The 25,633-nt window shown below is 37.0% G+C and overlaps 1 protein-coding gene across 1 annotated transcript; it reads right to left on the minus strand.

The window, feature by feature from the left end:
• Positions 1–6,068: 6,068 nt before the first annotated feature.
• On the minus strand, positions 6,069–7,061 carry LOC139742232 (dual specificity protein phosphatase 2-like). Its single transcript, XM_071652810.1, has one exon. The coding sequence runs from the start codon at positions 7,059–7,061 to the stop codon at positions 6,069–6,071; it is 993 nt and encodes a 330-aa protein (XP_071508911.1).
• Positions 7,062–25,633: the final 18,572 nt, after the last annotated feature.

A 25,633-nucleotide genomic window follows, 5' to 3' on the forward strand; every position in this document is an offset into this window, starting at 1 on the left:
AGGCTGAATTAGGTGCGAGAGTACTCTCACTACCCATAACACTTGCGAGTAACTCCCGCTTTTGTTCTAAAAGGGACTAAGCACACTCGATGCTCTTTAGCTGTTTTATCAATGAATGAAATTCCTCCTTCTGCAAATAAGAATCCTGTCGCAAACACAGATAATGACTAGATAGATAGACAGATAGATAGATAGATAGATAGATAGATAGATAGATAGATAGATAGCTATACGTTTATATACCAAACACAATAATGCCGTAAAAGTGGATAACTTCGCGCGACTAATTTTTTGCGCTCAGCCGGACAAGAAGAGTTTCGCGTGTTTTTAATTCCACAGATTCAAGATATCAACTACTGGAACATATGGCAAGCAAAAATATTTGTGTGCTTTTATTTTTCGCACTAGTTTCTGGTAGCACGAAATGCGCAAAAATTTCAACACCGCGAAAATTTCCACTTTTACAGTATACAGGCAAGCCCGTCTATAGTGGCCACCTGCCGTATACGGCCACTAACACCCCCTCCATTCCAAGGGAATAAGGCATAGAATTATTAGCAACACTGCATACAGTTCATGACATTCAAATAAGACAAATGCTGCTAATGACTTAACTGCCTTATTCTCTCAGGATTGGGGGGGGGGGGGGATTCTTTAATACCGATAAAAATATAGCAAGAAACTTTTGAGTGAATTGTTAGCGTAAAATTTATTGACTAAATACAGTTGTCTCACAATTTCAGTGTGCGTTAATGTTAATTCAATGAAGCACTCTTATAAACACATACACTCTCATAAGGATATCAAAATGTAAAGCGCATTTGAATATACTGTAGATGAGTCCAAGTATAACAATGTGTATATCAAAATGGGACGGTGGAGAGATACTAAAGTTGGTTCCATGCTGAGAAAAACATAAAACCTAAGCACAAACATAACCCTAACTCTAATCCTAATCCTCACATCAAACTAAACATAAAACCCCTTCACAACCCTTTTAATTTGGGGAAAAATAAGACCAGATCAATTGTTGCAGGAGCAAATGTTGTGTCACCAGTAACGTCAAATGGTATTGGAATTAAAAACAAACAAACAAACAAACAACACACCTGTACTGTAAGTTTGGGTGACAATACACAAGAAATAACATGAAGTGAACTGTAAAAATAAGTGAACTGTAAAGAGAAGTATAAATACTCAGTTGTGAAGCCTGTCACACCATGCCCAAAGAAATGGAGGAAGGAATGGTAATGTTCATACTAATAATATAATTATACATGTTCAACAGAGAGAAGGTTGGGAAAGACAGAACAAATGACATGGATTGAAACTAAAGACACACCATGAATGCACAAAGAACCCCAACATCTCCTCCCCCTTCCTCTATGAAAATATAACTGATGGATTTGCTAGAATTATTCTTATTGATGCATATACAGCAAACATGTAAGTACACTAGACACAGTAAAATTGCTGGCTGTACAGTAAACACATGATTGATAAAATCCAATTACTGAAATGTTTTACCACAAACAATGAGCATGTAACATCACATTAAAAAATCCTTACTGTATGATCTCACTGTATTTTCATGATTTTCCTCACGTTGTAGCATTGATAATATTACTGATACACTGACACACAGGCTAAGATTGTCTTTCACATGATTTCATGATGAATTGTGTAGTACATGCATAATTGCATGATTGAACTGTCATCAGGGGTGAAGATTTGAAAAGCAAACCTCCTGGATATTGTGGGGCTTGCAGCTAGCACACTAAATTTCAAAACAGATGGGAATTAACTATGCAAGAAAAATCTGTAGAATTGACATCTTTTTAAAAGTTATGTCATTTAGTATTGAAAGATGGGTATGTTTCCCTGACTACACAACTTGATATCTTTATTACACAATCCACACAAAACATTTGACTAAGCATTATCCTTGATACCAACATTAATTTGTTTTCATATTTAAGCATTCATATGTATCTACACTTAATAGTAACTTGTGGGTACAATTTATCATTTCTATGTACATCACTTGTGAAGGAAACTGCACATATGTGTATCATGGAAGTAATTCAGTCTACAAAGTTAGATACTATATTATTGTATCAGTGGTAGGTAAACGGACTGAACAAAGTTCACAATACATTTATTTGCATTTCTTAGTGAAATATTCCTCAACTTTTGCAAATAGATAATAAACTGCGCAGGAAGATGGTGATTATTTCGGTGGTTCTAAGCTTACAGAGTACATCGCACCTACAATTAGCCTTGTGCACATGATACATATACAGGTGTTAAATTCACACTATTGACAACTATTCGCCATGTTGAGACAGTCATTAAGGCACTAAAATAGAATGAATGCAATTACTTTTTACCCATTTTTAGACTTTAAATGAATGAAATAATAAGAAAGGTAATGGGTTTATTGTGTCTTCCTTTTTCTGAATCTTCAGTTTCATAATCAATTACAAATTCACCTGTCGAGCTTAAAATTAAGTAACCTTCCTACATTATCATGCTCAATTCTGCATTTTCGTTTTGCTCAGATTCAATCAATTATACTGAAGCAGAAAGCAAAAAACAATCAAAGCACAACTAGAGGTTGGTATAATTCTCATACTATTTCCTTTCATTCCTGACATGACTTTTAGAGACGCCATTTTCTTGACAGCACTTGACAAATGTTCCCTACCATTCACCCCCTTGTGCTACATAAAAACATGTGCACAAGAACAAAAACAATTATATTCACTACAATCTGTGGGAGATGTATCACATAATTACAAGTGAGCATAGCTTGATTTGCAAATGTGATATCTACTATGAAGTCATTATACAGACACACTGATTTTTCACATGCACTTGATGTCATAACAATGCATAGTTACTCTATACACTTTGATAATAATGAAGAAATTGACAACCTTAATCATATAACAAAAATACTAGCACAATCTGTTTACTAGTCCTTTGCACCAACTTAAAATAGCACTGAAATTTGTGAAAGACATTTTTTGTAGGAAAACACAAACTGATGGAATGAAAGATACAACTGACAGTAATTTTACTGTAGGCGATTTCAAATACAAAAACACCAGTTAAGGCTAATCTTATCTTTTTCACATAAGCACTTATCATACTTTAGAATATGGGCTAGAGAAAGCAAAATGCAGGTAATAATATGTGCATGGAAAACAAACTACACAACAAAAAGCTAAAAGTTATGTTAAACATCTTGATCACATACTGACCAAGCATAAGTCAATGAGATCAAGGCATCTTGTTTCCCTGATGTCATTTGATTAGAAATTCTTCATGTACTTTGCCATTCATAAGTTAATTAATTTCCAACATCAATACGATTTAATGGTCCATTCACAAAATAAAAAAGAAAACTTACTGCATATCAAGTTAACATATATTTTTGCTTGGATCAGAACATGTCGAGACATGCAATGCAGTTTAGACAGTCCGATAAAACTTCTCAAGTGTTGACTTGCACTGTAGGTGTGTGTGTGTATGTTATGTGTGTGTGTACCCAAGTAGTGCTCTTTGACATGTGTTACACTGTCAGGTGGCTGTCCGAAAACCTGTAGTCAATCGTAGCATAGGGGAAATGACCCCTAGAATCACTCTTGTATTCTCCATGTTTCTTATTACTGTGTCAGCAAAAGCAACAATTATAGTTTACATTGTTGACAAGGAGAAAGTTTATGATTGAAGTAAATTGATCGCATGTTCAGCTCAGGATGTACAAAAGGTGATTAACATAGCTGATAGATTACTATAGTAATAACGTAGTATTAACATTTCAAACCTGTGAATACTTTAATGGATCATCTATGCTGTGGGATTCATGACTGAACTTTCCGTTTGTTTTCATTTCAGGTCTCTGACAAAAGTGTTAAAAAGTTAAAAGATTAATACACCCTTAAAGTTTACCACATTGGCAGTCAATTTCATATCATCCTACATTGTACTTCCACACATCTGTTCATCTCACAGGTAAAGATGACTCAAGATGCGCAATTAAATCACATATACACTTGTGTGTCATCCTGTTACCCATATAAAGTTGGAGATTAAGGAAGGAAGGAAAAAAAAAATGTGTAAATCCTTCTTTGGCAATATAACCTGCACAGTTGTCTATGGATTCTTTAATTCTTTTTGGAAATATTTTCCTTGTAATGAAGTATAGTAAATCATACATAAATTCAAGGCTTTTAGCATCTGACCAATTCATGATCTGCCAAACACACACACAAAAAAAACCCTTTCCCTGACATTATATGACTTTCCCGATGAGGTATCGCACAATCCGTACATTTACATTTTGTTGATTTATGCATTAAAGAATCATAATTAGTCAACACAATTTTCCTGTCCAGTGAATGTCAACTACAAGGTTTATCATGTCTGGATAAATCACACTAGGATAAATGTATCTCCTCAGGTATAAAAGAGCACCTGAGCCATTGAATAGCAAAATAGCATATTCACAGCAAAGGGTACAACCCATACAGATGATGAAATTTTGCTTCAGCAATGTATTGTCCAAAGGGAAAAAATTAAAACTTACTTCAAATTCGGCTTTCCTGATTTTTAAGTAGAAAAGAATTAAAACACAGCAATTGTCACTAAAAATGCCACAATGGACAAGGTGCCGTGTATATTGCCTAGTGCACTAACAAACAAACACACATACACAAAAACGTACACACGCATACAAACATACACAAACATGCATACATATAGATCTAGGCCACTTACACTTTCATATTATGTTAGTTCATTCACACTGTGACTAGCCCACATCTCTACATACTGTATGTGGATATCCATTTCAAATGCTTTTATCTGTAATAAATCCTCTGCCTAGTGCACTCATGTAGGTACTCTTGGCATCTTCAGTTCTGAATAGCTACCATCCTCACTAACAATTATGCCTTCAAATGTGGATTTTGGTACAAAATATATACAAAATCCACATTTGAAGGCATAACTATACTTATACACAAACTGATCCACACATTCATGCACATATAGGAAGTGCATGCATACATACATGACACATTTAGTGTTTTTGTAACTAATTATTTCAGGGGGTAACTCTTACTTGGAGACATCATTGTGAGTTTCATGCAAAAAAGGGCTTAATACAGCTGACAATTATATGCCTTGGCTAGTCATGAAAACATATGCCATATCTTCTTCACAACTGAGATGTGTATGTGTATATTCATCAAAATCTTATGATTTCATATTTCTTTCTCTCAATACACATGTACCACATTAGGCCATATCTTTAACTGCAGAAAATTAAAGCAAGAAATTAGAACACAAGCTTATCAATCAAGACTTTACAGTTATCATGATGCTGCATTCCATTAACATATGAAACTTTACAAAACTATACCGAGTATTAAAATGTGGGATATCTTTTATCAAAACTATACATGCTCTTCACACCTTACTGTATGTATACATACACTTCACTCTTGATATCAAATACACATGGAGTTGTCAACTTATTACCTATTTCATGGATTTGTTCATGGATGGTAAGACTACAGCAATTCTGAATTTTACAGCACATTTATGTGATCAAGAACAAGAGTGAAAGAATGCTAAGAATCATTCCTTTCCAGATAAAAAAATCCATCATTTTCCACCTTGGATTCCCATACAGTGCATTTTTGTCTTGAGAGGCAATAGTTTTGTAAGTTGTTAATCATGCGAATTGCATGAAAATACAAGTGCCACTGAATATACCACATATAAAATACAGTACTGTAAAACCAGAAATATTTGTGTGAATGAAACTTTTGCAAATTTTGCAAGAAGCCAAGATTCGTGTTTTAAAGTAAAATGCAAGCAAATTTCAACATATCTCTGTACTACTAGCACACATTGTATACTCAATTTTCGTTAGTGGGCAAATTACAAAAATTTCATGCCCCAAAAAAGGCCGTCGGCTCCAATATGCAAAAGTTTCATGCCGTGAATGTTTCCAGTTTTACATATCAATTCTCATGTAATTCTTACATACATTATTAGAAATACAGATCATCCACTGATGACAGAATCTTCCCAAAGATGGCTTTCTCAAACTTTGACAACTGAAGAAGAAATCCTCTGTTGGGTGCTGCGATTGAGCGCCGATCCTTGAGGTAGTCGTGAGAGTCTTTCAGTGTCCATCCCATGTTTGACATCAGGAATGCAATGGTGCATGTGGAGCTACGACTCTTCCCCTGGACGCAGTGCACAAAGACCCGACCTCCACCACCGATAGCCTCGGCCACAAAGTTTGTGGCGCTCTGGAGTCTCGGTTCCAGCTGTGCTGACGTCTCATCCTCCACGGCAACTTGGAGGTACGCAAAGCTCTTGGGAAAAGCATTCTTGCATTCCGTGGAGACATTGAGGACATGTGTGATGCCCAGGTTCTTAAGAATGGCCTCGTCCAAGGAGTGCTTGACGTTGCCCTGAAACAGGACCCCATCCAGCACCATGGAGGGGTAGGACTTGAACAGCCGCATTCTGTCTTGCTCTGAGCGAATGGTGAGGTTGTTGCACAGAAAGGGGTAAAGTTTATGAAAACTGCAGAAGCCACCACTCAGGATCTGCACATCCACGTTCGCTCCCTTTAACCTCTGAACAAATTCAGCCAGCCCGGGCTTGACTTTCTGCGTGGTGCTGGCATCGTCGTACACGACAACCATCATGAACTTCTCCAGTCTACCCTGGGCCAACAGGCAATCATACTCGGTGTCTACGGCACTGCTGTGTCTAGCTGTCGTGATGTGCAGCTCATTGAAAGCTTCCCTATCTCTACAGTCCAGGATGAGCATGTAACATGGGTCATGCAGGTACGGTGACCGCTGCCCATCATTCATAGAGTTGTACACCTCCTGGACCGACATGAAGCCTTCAACTTCCTCAGGGCAAGGAACTGGTTGTTGTATAAGATGTCCTGCATCATCCTTCTCCAGCACAGGTAGAATCCTCTGAGGAGGAGTTGCACTTTGGGCCTTCCCACTCGCTGCCATGGCAGTATCTGAGACAGACTCAACTGAATTGTTTGTCCGTTTTCCGTTGACTTCTTTCTGCACAGGGAGAGCAGAATGTTTTTCTAGAATGGGCTCATCTTTGAGATGATGATTGACAGAGTTGTTGTTGTTGATTGGGATACTGTCCACTGGATGAACCCCTGCACTGACTCCAGGCCTACTGTGCATGCAACCCATGAAGAGAGGACACAGAATCGCCACAGCGATATCCTGCGGGGGGAAAAAAAGTGGTTGTAAGTGACAATTATACATGAAAACACACCATCCATAGTCAGGATTAATGACAGGTATTAGTCATTGGAAAGTTATGTTGTCAAATCTTGTTTTGAGAGATTGAGGTAGGGGTGACAGAATTGAAACACAAGTAGCTAGAATTCACTGTTATATTTCAGCTGTTTTGAAGTAACACATATTAAATATTCATCCTCTTACAACATTGGTACATTATTAGAAATCATAAAAGAAATTAATAAACCAGCTTAAGAGGGCTAACAGTGAAAATAGCATTATGTTTTCAAAACATATTGTTACAAGTCCATCTTTATAACAATCGTCAAGCAAACATGAAAGCAGAACAGCATGCTCTGCACAAAGCTTCAAAGTGTTGATGTCTGTGCACTTACTGGGAAATACAAATCAAATTTCTTATCACTCACTAGTGGTAAACTAAGCTAAATTTATCATGTTAAAAGAAATAGTGACTTCCATGGGTTGATAGAAAAAAAAAATTTAGAAACAACGACAGATCAGATCAACAGCTTCATGTTTCCAAAGCGCAGTAAGGGTCAAGATACCCCACACGAATTCTTTTTATTAATTTTAATACCATGTCTAGTTTTTGCACCAATCTATATATAGAAAATGCAAGTCATTTTAAAAACATACATATTTCTATCCCTATGCTGCACTAAATCTGATCACAAAGCTGAAGGTACAGACCTATATAAAGTTAGTCACGTTGCTCAAAAAAAAACCTAGAAATGTCGCTATGGCGACTGGTATGCCTCCGCCATAATGCATGGTTCTCCTAATAGGTCTATAGTGCAATGTCTTGACAATGTGTGGTGACAGTTTCACATAATTGGCAAAATATTAAGATGACAGATTTGTCACAAATGTGCTGAATGTTCACTTTCCTTGAACTAGGTTTAACTGGATGAATGGCTAAATTGTCTAAGAGTGCATGAATTTGGGGATTTGAGGATTTTCACTTGACATTTGACCCTTTCATAAGTTTATGCATTGAGTAATTTTCAAGGTATGGAGAAAAAGTGTAATTTCAGTATCAAATGGCAAGATATTAGCATTTAAACCTGGCCTTTGATGCTTGACCTTTGACCTTATGACCCTAAAGTTCCCAAGAGAATCACTGTCAGGTAGAACATGCATAAATAAGTACCAAGTTTCATAATGATACCTTGAGTCACTTTCGAGATATGGAGGAAGAAGTGAAATTTACCATTTTCACTTGATCTTTGACCTTTGACCTTTTGGCACGAAACTTTCCACAGAATCTCTATTGGGCAATATATACATGTATATATCAAGTTTCAAGAAAAATCCTGCAGGCACAACTTTGCCCCCCATAAATATACATGCCAAGTTTCATTAGGATACCTCTAACAGTTTTTTAGTTATGCTGTCCACAAAATTGATTACGGACGGATGGACAGACGGATGGATGGACAACCCGAAAACATAATGCCTCCGGCACCACTTTGTGGCGGTGGCATAAAAAAACCCAAAAACAAAACTACAAAATAACATTTACTCACACAACGAGGCTTCAAAGACTCATAAAAGCTGCCATAACTCAACCATCACTCCCAGATCACAAGTAATTAATTCCCAAGTAATCAAATGTAGCCCGGGCAACTAATTATTTGCTGCTGCTATCTTAGACACACAATGCATACTGGTACTCAGAAAATGTCTCATATTTTGTACCTGCTTACAGTTTGTATACCCATTCTCGATTAGCATAATTATATGCACCTTTGTGTGAAGCACACCTGTGCCCCAGTATCTGTAGCAACCAGCAGGGAATATGGCACCAAAATTATCTCTGCCACTTACAAGTCACACTACCGGTACTCACTAGAAAGCAATTCAACCCAGATAGTGACAACATTAATCTCTTTATCACTTGTACACACAGTGAAGCTCTTTGACAGCAATCATACCAGGTAACTATTATGCGCTGCTAAGCAATCCTGTCAAGAGTGCGCGGTGGTTGCCATGGCGATGGACTCTTCCAAAGATCCTCTGGTCTGTTGTCCCTGTAGGGAGTGACTCACTTGTGACACAGAAATCCAGAAAAGTGTATACAGCACCTGAAAAAAAATGTGATGCAGAACTCGATATTGCGGAGATATTGCAAAGAGGGATGAAGGAAAAGAGAGATATATTGTATTACATGCCAAGCGCATGTGGATATGCAAAGGCTACAAACTAGCCAGTAAAACAAAATTACAGAGGAAAGATGAAGTGGAAGAGATGGACAAAAAGCAATATTGGAAGATATGGGGTTCCCTCTTACAACTGAAACTTGAATGCAATGAGCTCTTTGAACATTACATGATTCTGCAGGCAACTCCTGTTATAACAAAGTCCTCGGGACTGGCAGTTTTCTTTTGCTATATTGAAATTTCTTTAAAGCCCAACAATAAGTATAGAAAGGATAAACAAGCGTTAATTTTGGGGTCTGAATTTTTACTTTGTTGTAACGAGAGTTTTGTTTTAACTGTGTTTGTTATCATGGGAGTGCACTGTATCATGGCTGTCACAATTACACATTTCTATTTATCCTTGTGCATAAATATGGATATAAATCTACAGACAGGCTCTTCACATGCAAAACATGACTGGAATTCAACTGAGCTTTCAGATTCTCATATTTGAAATTATACCATTTACTCTTTCATGTGGCTGACAATATTTTACAACGTCAACTTTTAATCATAGTAACAAAATGTCAACTGGTGCAAATACACAGCTTGACAAATACACTTGCTTGCTTGTCTATCGCACACAAAATAATGATTTCACATCAAAATATATCACTTGGCAAAATAAAATGTACATCAGAGGCTATTTTTCAACCTGCTCATGAACCATGCATCTATTATAAATATCATAATCTTACATTCATCTTGCAGAGAAGACATATTAGTATTAACTTTCACAATCAAAACAGAAATGACAGCACACATCGCATAAATGGCTCTGGTACAAGAATAGTGCCGACTCCTAGTAGCATGGATGCTCATGGACTAACCTGAACAATGATAGAGTAAACCTCACATACAAAAGTCCACAGTATGTAAAGTCAACACATTCAAAAAGTATTCATTAATATGCTTATAAACGTTATATACTCATTAGATTTTTTGATTTTTTTGATTTTTTTTTTTTGGGGGGGGATACATGTACAGTTGCAAGTCAACATTTACAAGTAGAAAAATTGCAAATGTCGACATGACCTCTTTTTTTTGTTCCAACTGTAGAAATCTTGTGCTAATTGTCTTGCGTAAGTTGACATGTACAATACATGAGTACAGTATTTTCAATTCTCAAAAGGAATATTTAAAAAACAACAACAACAACATCAATGTACTGGTAATGCTTGACTAAATATATGGTGGTAATGACTGAGGCCTGCCAATCAACACGTGCATGCGTATGTGTGATGGTATCAAATATCTGCCTGTTTCAAAACCTGCAAATAGCAAAACTGGAGTGTGGGGGATTTTTAAAAATTCTTTGTCTTTATCTAAATCAGCTACAGTAATAAATGATGATGATGATGATGATTTCTAACAAGGGTGGTGATTCTGGACAGTTTGTTCAAGTCCTCTGGTATGAATTGTAAACAAACAAACAATACATTGTACAAATTGTAGGTCGTACCAAAACTTTTTTACTTCTAACTATATTGGTTTGTTTCTCACGATTTAAAATGCATGTGTTTGCCAGGCAATTCTATGAGCACTGCAATGCAATACGCAGTATGCTTTTTCATTTGGTGTCTCTCAAATAGACAATGCATCTGATATAATAGATGCTGTCTCGCTAGGTCTGTTGCCAAGTCAAGTCTCTTTTGGTTAATCCTTTTTCATTTCCATGTCACTTAGATGCAATCTCGTTGCTGGTATGATGCTAAGTTTAGCGCATAATGTTGAAAATTTTGAAATACTGTATGCCAACATGTTCTCTGGGCTCTGTGTTGTCGAGTGATTTCCCATTAACACATAACAGGGGAGGATCCAGGAATTCCGTGAAGGGGAGGTGCCTTTACAAAATTAAAGGGGGTGCACTCGCCCCCCCCCCAATTTTTTTCTTTTGATTTCTTTTGTTTTAACAAAAAATAAAGAGGGGGTGGGTGCGCGCCTGGTGCGCCCCCTCTGGATCCGCCACTGCATGAGAAACGCAGTGCAGCCATATGGATGTCACTTTGGAGCCAATTCAACTCATAAATCTCTAGATCTATACCTTCATGTTTCTCTGATTTACAAAGTATAAACATAAAAACAGAGACACATCAGTTCAACACATTAGTGGGACTACAGTGTAATACATCAAGGAAGGATCATGCATTATATACATTATAATCACCTTGGCATTATATAATATAACACATACAGCTGTAGTACTAATTCTTCTGAATATGCTGTATGCCACTCTGATTCAAAGGACAATTGTGATGTAAAATTTGTTTGAGAAGCATACTCCCTTGGAAATTCCTACAAAGTTTATACACATAAACTTCCATTCTGGTTAAAATTGATAATCTTCACATACACTGTAAATATCGGGGTGGTGTTTGCTGATGCTACAAAGGTGACAATAAGATTATTAACATGGCATGTTTTTTGTACAAAATTATTTATAGTCATGTTGCTATCAAATACATATATAATATATAGTGCCAGAAGATAAGGGCATTCACGGACGTACATATTGTAGCTAGATCAACGTACTTTGTATGTAGTTTATTTCCAAGCTTTCGGTCTTTTTAAGACCTTCATCAGGGCTGTGAAGAGATACATAAAATGACTCTCGCACTGAATAAACAATGAAGGAGCTACACTGGTTCTGTACATGGTCGAGAAACCTTCTTGCACTCTATATATATATATAGAAGTATTGGAACAAGTTCACGCGGTTGACTGCAGGTTCATCCGTATTTATTGCAATAAATACGGATGAACCTGCAGTCAACCGCGTGAACTTGTTCCAATACTTCTGTCTAAAGCTCTTCCTTTGAGGATATCGAGCACTCTTCATAGAAGGATAGAATCACCAAGTGTGTAATGGATGAAAACGTTGAACGATGTACAATTGGCCATTTTCGGGCTTTGCGATATTCAAACCCTTGTAAAATTGTCACCTGTGGGTGTTTTTCATAGTTTTATGTATCATTTGGTAGGGGAGGGTTGTGCCTTTCAGAAAATATACACTTTGTATTGTTGTTACCGCATTTCCTTAAAAAATAATGCCTTAAAGCTGAACAAATTGACAAAAATACATATTTTATGAAAAAATCCCAGAATCAGACGTCGCAATTTTTGTTCTTATCCAATTCTACAGCTTTGTTTTTTCTTGTGAGTAAGCCCACATGCTCCAACTATTTAATCAAGTACTTCTGCCATGAACGTGTTTATTATTCATCTTATCAGGAACTTTTGAATTCACTCATGTCTGAAAAAGAACGTCTCTGAATGAATTATCTTTTCCTTGACGCAAAAACTCCAGGATGAATATGAAAACATGTAAGGCCATATTTATTTAGCGTATTATCCATACTACCATTCCATCAAAATTTGTGAGTGAGCTGTACAAAGTAATCGCGTGGTGGCTCATTAAAGCAAATTATACTGAATAACCATCAGAGATGTTCGATTGGTTAATGGTGTCATTAATGAAAGTTGATTATGCTTGAGATAAAAACTGGTGATCAGTACGTCAGTGTGAGCCAGGCGATTATGATGATTGGCAACAAGAGCAACATACTGTCCATAAAAATGAGTTCTGGTTGAAAATCCAAATTGGCAAACGTCTCTGATCAAAGCGAATGTCTCTGATTGAAAATCTCTAAAGGGATATTCCCTCATCTGACACGTACACACTGCATGATACTTTATTTGCGCGCTTATAGTACGCACTGACGCGCCATCTTGGAATCGAGTCGGCATAATTCAACAACGGAAATGCCCACAAATCCTGAAAATGTGAGTAATAACAAAAACTTTCCTGGTGTTTGTGTCGATTTATAACAGTTATCATTCCGTAGATTTGCCAATTAGTATCATCTGTGAAATTATGTATTTTAACCTTTGGATTATAAATAAATTAAAGAAGGATGGACAGTAAATATGTAAGATTCTACATGAAGATCAAAGACCGCACGTCTCTGAGCAAAATGAAAAACGTCTCTGATAATTACTGTTTCATGAAATAAAGACATCCATTCTACAAATTATGAGAACATTACAGTAAAATTAGGTCTGGATGGGTGCGGTTAGTATTATAGGAACAAGAAGAACAAAGTTTACACGGGCGTGTTATAATATTAACCAAAATGAAGCTTCCTGAAAGATGTTGAAAATATGTAGAAGAGTTTCAAATTTAAGGTTTTCTGTTGATTGAGCAAGTTTAGACACATTGCCTAGACAGAAACTGTGTTTTATGACTAGTAATAGGTCAGTAGTCTATAATTATAATGTAATAGTCACTTTGAATTACGTATTTTTTTGTGAGAGAAGCAGAAATGTCAGAAAAACAGGATTAGGTCAGGGACGTTCTCTGAACAAATAAGATCTGTTCTCAAACCAATATTAATGACCCATCATGGCGAATTGGTGCCTACGTTTGAAGCACATAGGTTCCTCAATCCAAATATAATGCTAATATCTTGTAAAAATCAAACCCATTAAGTACTGATAAGCAAAGATGTTTACGTCAGAGACGTTATACGGGACGTTTTACATATTTTCAACTACTACAATTGGGAGTCGATCTTTCATTATTCCACAGTAGATGGCCCTCGTATACATACATTGTTCTAGGTAATTTGCGCAATCTAGAAACAATGTTGATTTTATAATTTTGATCAGAGACGTTCATTTTGTGCGTACATTGCTCCAGTGCATGGTAAGTTAACTTTAATATCATTTTTACTCTATTTTTTTTTTTCTTACAGCAAGATGGGAAGACCGGATGGATTGTAAACACTCCGAATATCCTGTTTAGGATCTTTAGTCTCAGTCATGTTCATGGAGCCTACAAGTTCCAGACCACGGCCGTGGTAATGGCAAGACCGGACGGATATCTGATTGGAGGTGCCATCTGTTTACACAATAATGACTTTCCCAACCCCGGTTTCAGGTGTCGCAAGCGACACAGTCGATACTATGCACTGATTGAGGACATTGAATACCAAATGAAGGAGAAATTCAGTTCAATGTTATAATGCCGACTCCGTTTTTAATGCACGTCACTACGTTTGCTTTTGAGCCTGTGAAATTTGAGGCTTATACGCTAAGAAGTAAAGGTTCAAATAATTTGCACCCAATTTGAAACAATGGCAGGACACACTTGAACCCTTAATTATGTTTAATTGCACCCTTACTTAACTGCCTTTTTGAATTTTTGCCAATTTCTGCAAATAAGGTTTTTGTACAGTGGATAAGAATATGCAAATGAGTGAGCTAACCATGTCATAACCTCTCCATTTTCCATTGATCGTGTACAAAAAATAACGAAAATTTAATGTTTCTGGCATTGAAATCTGAAACATAATGCTATTCGTGGTCGATTATATACCTTCGGAATAGTGTTATATATACCCGGATTTAAGCCTGGGGCATAATTATGTTTGAATGAAAAACTGGAAATTTCAAAATATTATGTTCAAATGTTATGGCAAGTAGTGAGGGGATGACATAGCACATAGGTTCCTCAATCCAAATATACACTTTAATGCTAATGTCTTGTTAAAATCAAACCCATTAAATACTGATAAGCAAAGATGTTTACGTTAGAGACGTTATACGGGACGTTTTACATATTTTCAACTACTACAATTGGGAATCGATCTTTCATTATTCCACAGTAGATGGCCCTCGTATACATACATTGTTCTAGGTAATTTGCGCAATCTAGAAACAATGTTGATTTTATAATTTTGATCAGAGACGTTCATTTTGTGCGTACATTGCTCCAGTGCATGGTAAGTTAACTTTAATATCATTTTTACTCTATTTTTTTTTTCTTACAGCAAGATGGGAAGACCGGATGGATTGTAAACACTCCGAATATCTTGTTTAGGATCTTTAGTCTCAGTCATGTTCATGGAGCCTACAAGTTCCAGACCACGGCCGTGGTACTGGCAAGACCGGACGGATATCTGATTGGAGGTGCCATCTGTTTACACAATAATGACTTTCCCAACCCCGGTTTCAGGTGTCGCAAGCGACACAGTCGATACTATGCACTGATTGAGGACATTGAATACCAAATGAAGGAGAAATTCAGTTCAATGTTAAAATGCCGACTCCGTTTTTAATGCACGTCACTACGTTTGCTTTTGAGCCTGTGAAATTTGAGGCTTATACGCTAAGAAGTAAAGGTTCAAATAATTTGCACCCAATTTGAAACAATGGCAGGACACACTTGAACCCTTAATTATGTTTAATTGCACCCTTACTTAACTGCCTTTTTGAATTTTTGCCAATTTCTGCAAATAAGGTTTTTGTACAGTGGATAAGAATATGCAAATGAGTGAGCTAACCATGTCATAACCTCTCCATTTTCCATTGATCGTGTACAAAAAATAACGAAAATTTAATGTTTCTGGCATTGAAATCTGAAACATAATGCTATTCGTGGTCGATTATATACCTTCGGAATAGTGTTCAGTTACATATATACCCGGATTTAAGCCTGGGGCATAATTATGTTTGAATGAAAAACTGGAAATTTCAAAATATTATGTTCAAATGTTATGGCAAGTAGTGAGGGGATGACATAGCACATAGGTTCCTCAATCCAAATATAATGCTAATGTCTTGTAAAAATCAAACCCATTAAATACTGATAAGCAAAGATGTTTACGTCAGAGACGTTATACGGGACGTTTTACATATTTTCAACTACTACAATTGGGAGTCGATCTTTCATTATTCCACACTAGATGGCCCTCGTATACATACATTGTTCTAGGTAATTTGCGCAATCTAGAAACAATGTTGATTTTATAATTTTGATCAGAGACGTTCATTTTGTGCGTACATTGCTCCAGTGCATGGTAAGTTAACTTTAATATCATTTTTACTCTATTTTTTTTTTCTTACAGCAAGATGGGAAGACCGGATGGATTGTAAACACTCCGAATATCCTGTTTAGGATCTTTAGTCTCAGTCATGTTCATGGAGCCTACAAGTTCCAGACCACGGCCGTGGTACTGGCAAGACCGGACGGATATCTGATTGGAGGTGCCATCTGTTTACACAATAATGACTTTCCCAACCCCGGTTTCAGGTGTCGCAAGCGACACAGTCGATACTATGCACTGATTGAGGACATTGAATACCAAATGAAGGAGAAATTCAGTTCAATGTTATAATGCCGACTCCGTTTTTAATGCACGTCACTACGTTTGCTTTTGAGCCTGTGAAATTTGAGGCTTATACGCTAAGAAGTAAAGGTTCAAATAATTTGCACCCAATTTGAAACAATGGCAGGACACACTTGAACCCTTAATTATGTTTAATTGCACCCTTACTTAACTGCCTTTTTGAATTTTTGCCAATTTCTGCAAATAAGGTTTTTGTACAGTGGATAAGAATATGCAAATGAGTGAGCTAACCATGTCATAACCTCTCCATTTTCCATTGATCGTGTACAAAAAATAACGAAAATTTAATGTTTCTGGCATTGAAATCTGAAACATAATGCTATTCGTGGTCGATTATATACCTTCGGAATAGTGTTCAGTTACATATATACCCGGATTTAAGCCTGGGGCATAATTATGTTTGAATGAAAAACTGGAAATTTCAAAATATTATGTTCAAATGTTATGGCAAGTAGTGAGGGGATGACATAGCACATAGGTTCCTCAATCCAAATATACACTTTAATGCTAATGTCTTGTAAAAATCAAACCCGTTAAATACTGATAAGCAAAGATGTTTACGTCAGAGACGTTATACGGGACGTTTTACATATTTTCAACTACTACAATTGGGAATCGATCTTTCATTATTCCACAGTAGATGGCCCTCGTATACATACATTGTTCTAGGTAATTTGCGCAATCTAGAAACAATGTTGATTTTATAATTTTGATCAGAGACGTTCATTTTGTGCGTACATTGCTCCAGTGCATGGTAAGTTAACTTTAATATCATTTTTACTCTATTTTTTTTTTCTTACAGCAAGATGGGAAGACCGGATGGATTGTAAACACTCCGAATATCCTGTTTAGGATCTTTAGTCTCAGTCATGTTCATGGAGCCTACAAGTTCCAGACCACGGCCGTGGTACTGGCAAGACCGGACGGATATCTGATTGGAGGTGCCATCTGTTTACACAATAATGACTTTCCCAACCCCGGTTTCAGGTGTCGCAAGCGACACAGTCGATACTATGCACTGATTGAGGACATTGAATACCAAATGAAGGAGAAATTCAGTTCAATGTTATAATGCCGACTCCGTTTTTAATGCACGTCACTACGTTTGCTTTTGAGCCTGTGAAATTTGAGGCTTATACGCTAAGAAGTAAAGGTTCAAATAATTTGCACCCAATTTGAAACAATGGCAGGACACACTTGAACCCTTAATTATGTTTAATTGCACCCTTACTTAACTGCCTTTTTGAATTTTTGCCAATTTCTGCAAATAAGGTTTTTGTACAGTGGATAAGAATATGCAAATGAGTGAGCTAACCATGTCATAACCTCTCCATTTTCCATTGATCGTGTACAAAAAATAACGAAAATTTAATGTTTCTGGCATTGAAATCTGAAACATAATGCTATTCGTGGTCGATTATATACCTTCGGAATAGTGTTCAGTTACATATATACCCGGATTTAAGCCTGGGGCATAATTATGTTTGAATGAAAAACTGGAAATTTCAAAATATTATGTTCAAATGTTATGGCAAGTAGTGAGGGGATGACATAGCACATAGGTTCCTCAATCCAAATATAATGCTAATGTCTTGTAAAAATCAAACCCATTAAATACTGATAAGCAAAGATGTTTACGTCAGAGACGTTATACGGGACGTTTTACATAATTTCAACTACTACAATTGGGAATCGATCTTTCATTATTCCACACTAGATGGCCCTCGTATACATACATTGTTCTAGGTAATTTGCGCAATCTAGAAACAATGTTGATTTTATAATTTTGATCAGAGACGTTCATTTTGTGCGTACATTGCTCCAGTGCATGGTAAGTTAACTTTAATATCATTTTTACTCTATTTTTTTTTTCTTACAGCAAGATGGGAAGACCGGATGGATTGTAAACACTCCGAATATCCTGTTTAGGATCTTTAGTCTCAGTCATGTTCATGGAGCCTACAAGTTCCAGACCACGGCCGTGGTACTGGCAAGACCGGACGGATATCTGATTGGAGGTGCCATCTGTTTACACAATAATGACTTTCCCAACCCCGGTTTCAGGTGTCGCAAGCGACACAGTCGATACTATGCACTGATTGAGGACATTGAATACCAAATGAAGGAGAAATTCAGTTCAATGTTATAATGCCGACTCCGTTTTTAATGCATGTCACTACGTTTGCTTTTGAGCCTGTGAAATTTGAGGCTTATACGCTAAGAAGTAAAGGTTCAAATAATTTGCACCCAATTTGAAACAATGGCAGGACACACTTGAACCCTTAATTATGTTTAATTGCACCCTTACTTAACTGCCTTTTTTTTTGCCAATTTCTGCCATAAGGTTTTTGTACAGTGGATAAGAATATGCAAATGAGTGAGCTAACCATGTCATAACCTCTCCATTTTCCATTGATCGTGTACAAAAAATAACGAAAATTTAATGTTTCTGGCATTGAAATCTGAAACATAATGCTATTCGTGGTCGATTATATACCTTCGGAATAGTGTTCAGTTACATATATACCCGGATTTAAGCCTGGGGCATAATTATGTTTGAATGAAAAACTGGAAATTTCAAAATATTATGTTCAAATGTTATGGCAAGTTGTGAGGGGATGACATGCTCATTTTGCCATTTGCAGATTCATAATGACCATTCAAAAACTGTTTACTGAAGAACTAGCGAAACTTCAAAATGTCACAACCTTCTCATTTTTGTGGAGCCCGTATGATTTTCTTTCTTATCAGCGAATAAATTTATACATTTGGGCTGAATTTCCCCTTGAATGAAGCTTTTTCCTTTGGAAGTAAGGTGAAATATTCTAGTGATATTTTTGAGGTTTGTAAGCCAAATACAGGAGAAAAGGAAAAATACTAACGTCTGTGATGAAACAAGAAAACGTCTATTAAGAATGTCCCTTACCTAGTTTCCACTATGAACACTATAATGCATCGCCTTTGAGTTGAAGGAAGAAGGATTAATAATCCCCTAACGATGTGACAGATAAAATGTGATATCGTTATGTTATCATTGTCAACCTCTTGAAAGAGGTTTTCAGTTCACTTTTCGTCAACAAACAGTTGCTATACCATACTGTCGATATTCTTCTGAGTTTGGTGTTGTGGCAAGTGCATTACATTGTTTACAATTTATATCTGCCATAGTATCAAAAAAAGCGTAGCGAAATTTGATGCTTCTAGGATAAGCAAAGGTTAATTACAGCTTTCTGAGACGACATCATAACAGTGGCCCAGGTAAGGTCCCTAATGAAAATACAAACTGGCTTATACTCATACAATTATATTTTAGACTAAGGGGTCAAATTAAATTAGTATCAATAAATTTGTGTTTACCTTTGTTATAGATTTGGACTACAATTGAAAGCAAACATATACAAAATTAATAGCGTGTGGGCACACCTGCATATACACCTGAAGGTAAAATGCAAAGTAGTGGTCATCATAAACAAAAACAATTCTCGACATTTAGGCCTAGGTAAATGATTTCTCAATGAATGTGGAATGTCCAGTTGCGAGCATCTTTTAAAATAGGGAGTTTGATGTTTAATTTTAGTGATAACTTACAGCCGAAACGTCCCTGATGGAAAAGCAAATGTCTCTGATATAAATGAGTAATTAGGTAAAGTAGTTGAAATTGCAAATTTTTCAGGTAATTTTGTTGTCTGTCATTAAAAGGTGTTGTAAGATCTGAATGATATATCAAGAACAGGCTTGTTGTTGATTTTTGGTGCAGAAATCGAAATTCCTCTTACAATTTGGAGATTCGTAGTTATAATCAATTAGTATGAAAAATAATTCAAGGTGAAATTACCATTCTGAATTGTTGACAAAAGATTAAAAGACATGTGCTTAATAAAGGAAAATGTTGTTTGCTCACAAAACTCTTAAAGGTAGGGAATCCCATTTGCATGCCTTAAACGAAGAGTTGTATAAATACAGTGGTATGTTGAAAGAGTATAATTTTAGAAACTCCCATAAAGTATTGAAAGTGGAAGGTAACATTTAGTACATTTTTATTGACCGTTAGATTTTAAATTGAATTTTTTTCGGGGCTCACCGTAAATTCCAGTACATTACTAGACTACCTTTGCAGACCCATGCACTGCATGTGTGTCCATCATGTATATTTTGTGAAGAAAGTTCATCAAAACTTACAAACATTTCTATATACATTCTTGCCACACACTCTATATGTTATTACATCAGCTCTTATACTTTTAGATTTGTGTTTATAGATAAAAAAATACAGAAGACTGCAACAAAAAGGCTTAAGTGTGGCTGACACACAGAACTACTGAGTAGTTGAGTTTTGTGCATTATTCAAATTGTAGATAACTGTTAACTTCAAAATTTCTCAGCAGTGGCCTAAATAAGTCCCCTGAGGTTCATATTTAATGTTTTGCTGCATTTTGGGAGGTCTGTAAAAGGTATCCCCTACCTTTAAATAGGGATCAAAGGACATCATTTGTATTGCCTATGTCTGAGGAACGTCTATGAGTGAAACCAGAACGTCTCTGATCAACACATGGCTTACTTCCAGCGTCTGTATAGGGCTTTTATGGTGATTTGATCAAACGAAATGCACTAATTCATTATTAGTATCTACTGAACATTAACATTTAAACAAATGAGACCCCTGCTACATGTTTTGTTCAAATGAGATGAAAGTGAAGATAAGAATATGAAAATCTCTGCTTAAATGACAAAAACTCCACTTTGTCTTTAACTTCCATGTGTATTAGCTTTTGTAAACTTCACAGGAGGCAAACAATATTTTAGGAACAAATTAACACAGTCTTCGAAAGTATGAACAAGATTAAACTATCTTCATTTGAATGTTTTTTCACCCTTCATTTGAATTTTCACTAAAACGATGTTTATTTTAGTCAGAGACGTTCGCCATTATGTCACAGTTCTATTTAACCTTGAATAAAAACAACACCCTTGGAGATATCCCAGTATAATTGGGTTTACAAGAAAGCTGACAATAATGACATTTCACTGAGATGTATCTATACAATGAGTCACATGTTTTAATTTTGACCCCTGATTTGCCCAATTGTACATCGTTCAACGTTTTCACCCATATATATATACATATATATATATTGAAACAAAGAAAGGGAAAACTGAACAGAAACAAATGATGAATAGTGAAAAGCGGTCTAGTAATCCAGAGGTCTCGGGTTCGAATCCCGATGAAAACCCATTTTCTTTGCTCAGTTTTCACTATATATATATATATATATACATACATACATATATATACATGTGTATACACACACACACACATATTTTATATATATATATATATTTATACATATAGCAATCAGTCCATCAGCATTAGAAGTGTGCTCCTTACCAGCCGAGTTGCATACTCATTATCCTTGTAATGTGACATACCTGTAAACCCTGCCACCACGATGCACGCTGGATGCTACAATGCCCAGCATCTACATGTATGCATTTAAGTGCGCATCCTTGGTGTCAAATGTGTCAGTAGTATATCGTTCATTTACCTATGACCTGTTATTGTTCTCTCAGAATAAAATTCACTTGACTAACCAATGGGCTATGGCATGGTAGGGTGCCCGAAAATTTGTGTGTTCATTAAATAAACTGTTGGTATCGACAGTCTGTTGTATAACGTAATATTGATATCATCCAACCAACACACAGATTACAAATAGAATACTGAACATATATTTATCATATCATATATCATATATTTGTATATATACAATCAGGCCATTACCATATATATGATCTGAATATTGACTAGTATAACTACTACTTAGCAGGTCTATTCAATCTATTTGTACCTACACTGCAGTTTTACTGTAGCCTGTGGGGCCTTGGGGCCAATTTCTAGATGATACTACTGCATACTACCAGTACGTACACTTGTAACGTCAATGTGATGAATATGGGACTCGACTACGGGTAAACGCAATCAAAGAAGGCTGTATGTGTCACTCTGTAAGGTGTGGGTGGATAAACAAGAACATGCCGCAAGAATAGGCAAGAACGAATCCAAACACTCACAGTATCATACAATTCGCCACAGTGACGGACAGAGACGTCGAATGGCATGGACTTCGGCGCAGGAGAACAGTTGCAGGAGCATTACTAAAATTCTGGTACAAGAGATCAAGTACGCGGAAACGACACCACACCACGTTACATCTAGTAATACAATACAGGATCCCGATCCCTGGCATTGCCTTTATGGCACCGTACCCCTGCATGACGCGCTGCGGCGGGGACCGAGATCCGGTGCGTTGCTAACAAGCTCCCACCAAGCCGAGCGTTGCGGTAGGGACGCTGTGGTTGATCTTTACACACTGCATTTTCGATGCTGGAGAGGGCGTGCTTGTGAAATTCTCTTGTGAGACGGCTGAAACCGGAGGTGGAAGAGAATTTTGCTGAAACCTTTACATAATGCAGGGCTCTACACTAACTTTTATTTTTGGTGGCCCGATCGGGCCACCAAAATCATTGATTTTCATTTTTGGGTGGCTCGAAAGTAGAAAATCTGGTGGCCCGAAAAAAATCAAGAAAAACATAAGAAAAACTAAATCGGTCCTACTAAACATAGAAAATAAATATCAAGTATTACTGAAGTGATACAGGTACCCATGTCTAAAATAAATGAATAGAAAATCCAATCATCTTCCCGCTATTCTGAGTTCTAAGATTTAGCAAATAGGCTTATAGATTATCATAAAAGTTGATGCTTATTTAGGTGGTCAAAACTTACGTTTGAAATGATAAAGTGGGAGCATTTGCAGACATTTGTAAACACCCGGCATTTGTTTTGGCACTGTAAAGAGCCGAAAGTTACCGTTATTCATTTCTGATTGTAAAAGCAATCATGCAACATTTACAAGTATTTTAACACCTTACGGAGTCGAATGTTTTACCGTTAATCATTTTCAAATGTAAAAGCAAACAACCGACATTTATTTTAGCACATTACGGAGCTAATTATATGCATTGTTTGCGTGTTTTCAAATTTTATTGTTCAATTCAAATGAAAATGAATTTGAATTGATTTGAATTTATGTCACAAAGCAATTCTGACATTGCACTCTGCTTCAGTAGTGGGTACTAGCATGTTATGAGGCTGCTATCATAGTACGTAAAAATTACATGATCGAATTGTGTCCAAAGGAGAAGTACTGAATTAATTGCATGTAGTTATACACGCTGGAGGCAATTTACTCTCGCGGGGGCGTCGTGGATACCGCTATAACCCCGATCGATGTTGTAATCGAGATGTAATCAAATATGAAACATCAGTAGCAGCCACGATCGGTAAGCTCTCATGTGGTACGTATACTTCCGGCGAGGCTTTTTGGCTAATCGTTCCCATTTTTCTTGTTTTTTATTGGCCCCTGCCACTGAAATCCTGTTATTACATGGTTAGATCACACCTTTCTTATTCCTTCTGCTTCTGTCTACATTTTACACCAAAACCCGACAATTCTGCATGCCATTCAAGAACGATTCGATGTTTTCATTTAAGTCGACAGTGTCACTTTATTAATGTCACAAAGCAATTCTGACACAATACATAGCGCTCTGCTATCGTACAGTGACCTCGCTTATGAAAAGTCAGGACATCGCACACTGATTCTTCACAGTCGCTATGTGAAAATAATGTCACAAAGCAATAATTGTGGCATTACAGAGCAATTCTGACATTGCGCCCTGGCCTACTTTATACTGTCCCTGTATATAGGATCCTCCCACAATATCGCATCCACCACACGATTTCTAGCGTCAATTCTCCGTTCCTGTCAGCCTGTGTTCACTAATGTTGAACAGGTATACTCTTAATTTCGAGTTTCTGTGCCGTCAGTGATAATTCACTTCGGACATGTCGGAGCTGCGCCCCTCATTGAATAGTCAGTATACCGTTTTGGGATCGCCTCTGCCCATATTTACGAGAAACTCTCACGGCTAAGTACTTAGATAATTTGTCATAGCAGGGAAGGGAATACCATTAGCATCACATGGAACAATATTCGAGGTTACACCAAGGAGGTGCCCAGTACCTCCTTGGTTACACACGTGTTTACTCACTAACACTTTCTTTGACAGTTGAAATCTATCCTCAAAATCAGACGTTTCTAGTTTCTAGTTCTTAGCCTTTTTTTTCTTTACTTGATGTGCAGTATATATGCCTCCAATCACGAAGAAGTCAAAATGAGTGGGTAATGAATAGAGTAATGCCCATATCACACCAAAATAGAGAAACATTGATAGAAATACATTGTATCGACAAAGAATGCCTGTTATGAAGCTGCATTTGAATATATTATCCAGAGACGAAAGTGGGTCAAACTGTATAGTAAAAAGACTATTCGGAAATGGGGGTTTTGCTAGGGGCTCGACTTATCATCCATCCAACCAAGTCACCGAATCAAGGAGGTGTGACCCAACCAGGGAGGTGACAGACGCTTCCTGATCGTCTAACAGCCCGCGAGCAGCGCGATCCCTATATAGAACATGCAGGCATACACATAATACGCAAAGCAATGCTGGTGTACGAGTATCATGCTCGTTTGTTGATGTTTAGCGACCTCGCACGTGGATTCTCCACACGACCTTCGCCGCTATGCTCGGTAGGAGGTTATTGCAGCTGCATCTACTCGTGTAGCGTATACCAACACCAGACACCTCAGTCTTGAAGTTGAATTCGAAAAGTGTCACATCCCCTCCACTCCGCGTGTCTTCATCTCACGCCAGAATTTGCAGTTGAAATCAATATTCGCCATTGATAGACACAGACAGATGCTGCGTATTAACTCGTCTCAACTCTGATGAACGTTGTTCAAGGCAGACGGATACGGCCAACGCAAAATCTACGTTTGGCGTATTAAAA

The sequence above is a fragment of the Diadema antillarum genome, unplaced genomic scaffold (genome assembly GCF_040938485.1).
Source record: "Diadema antillarum isolate AM-2024a unplaced genomic scaffold, OU_Dant_1.0 seq00000989_RagTag, whole genome shotgun sequence".
In the NCBI taxonomy this organism is placed as follows: Eukaryota; Metazoa; Echinodermata; class Echinoidea; order Diadematoida; family Diadematidae; genus Diadema; species Diadema antillarum.

Coding starts and splice junctions, on each gene's coding strand:
- LOC139742232 (XM_071652810.1), bottom strand. CDS start 7,061: ATGGCAGCGAGTGGGAAGGCCCAAAGTGCAACTCCTCCTCAGAGGATT.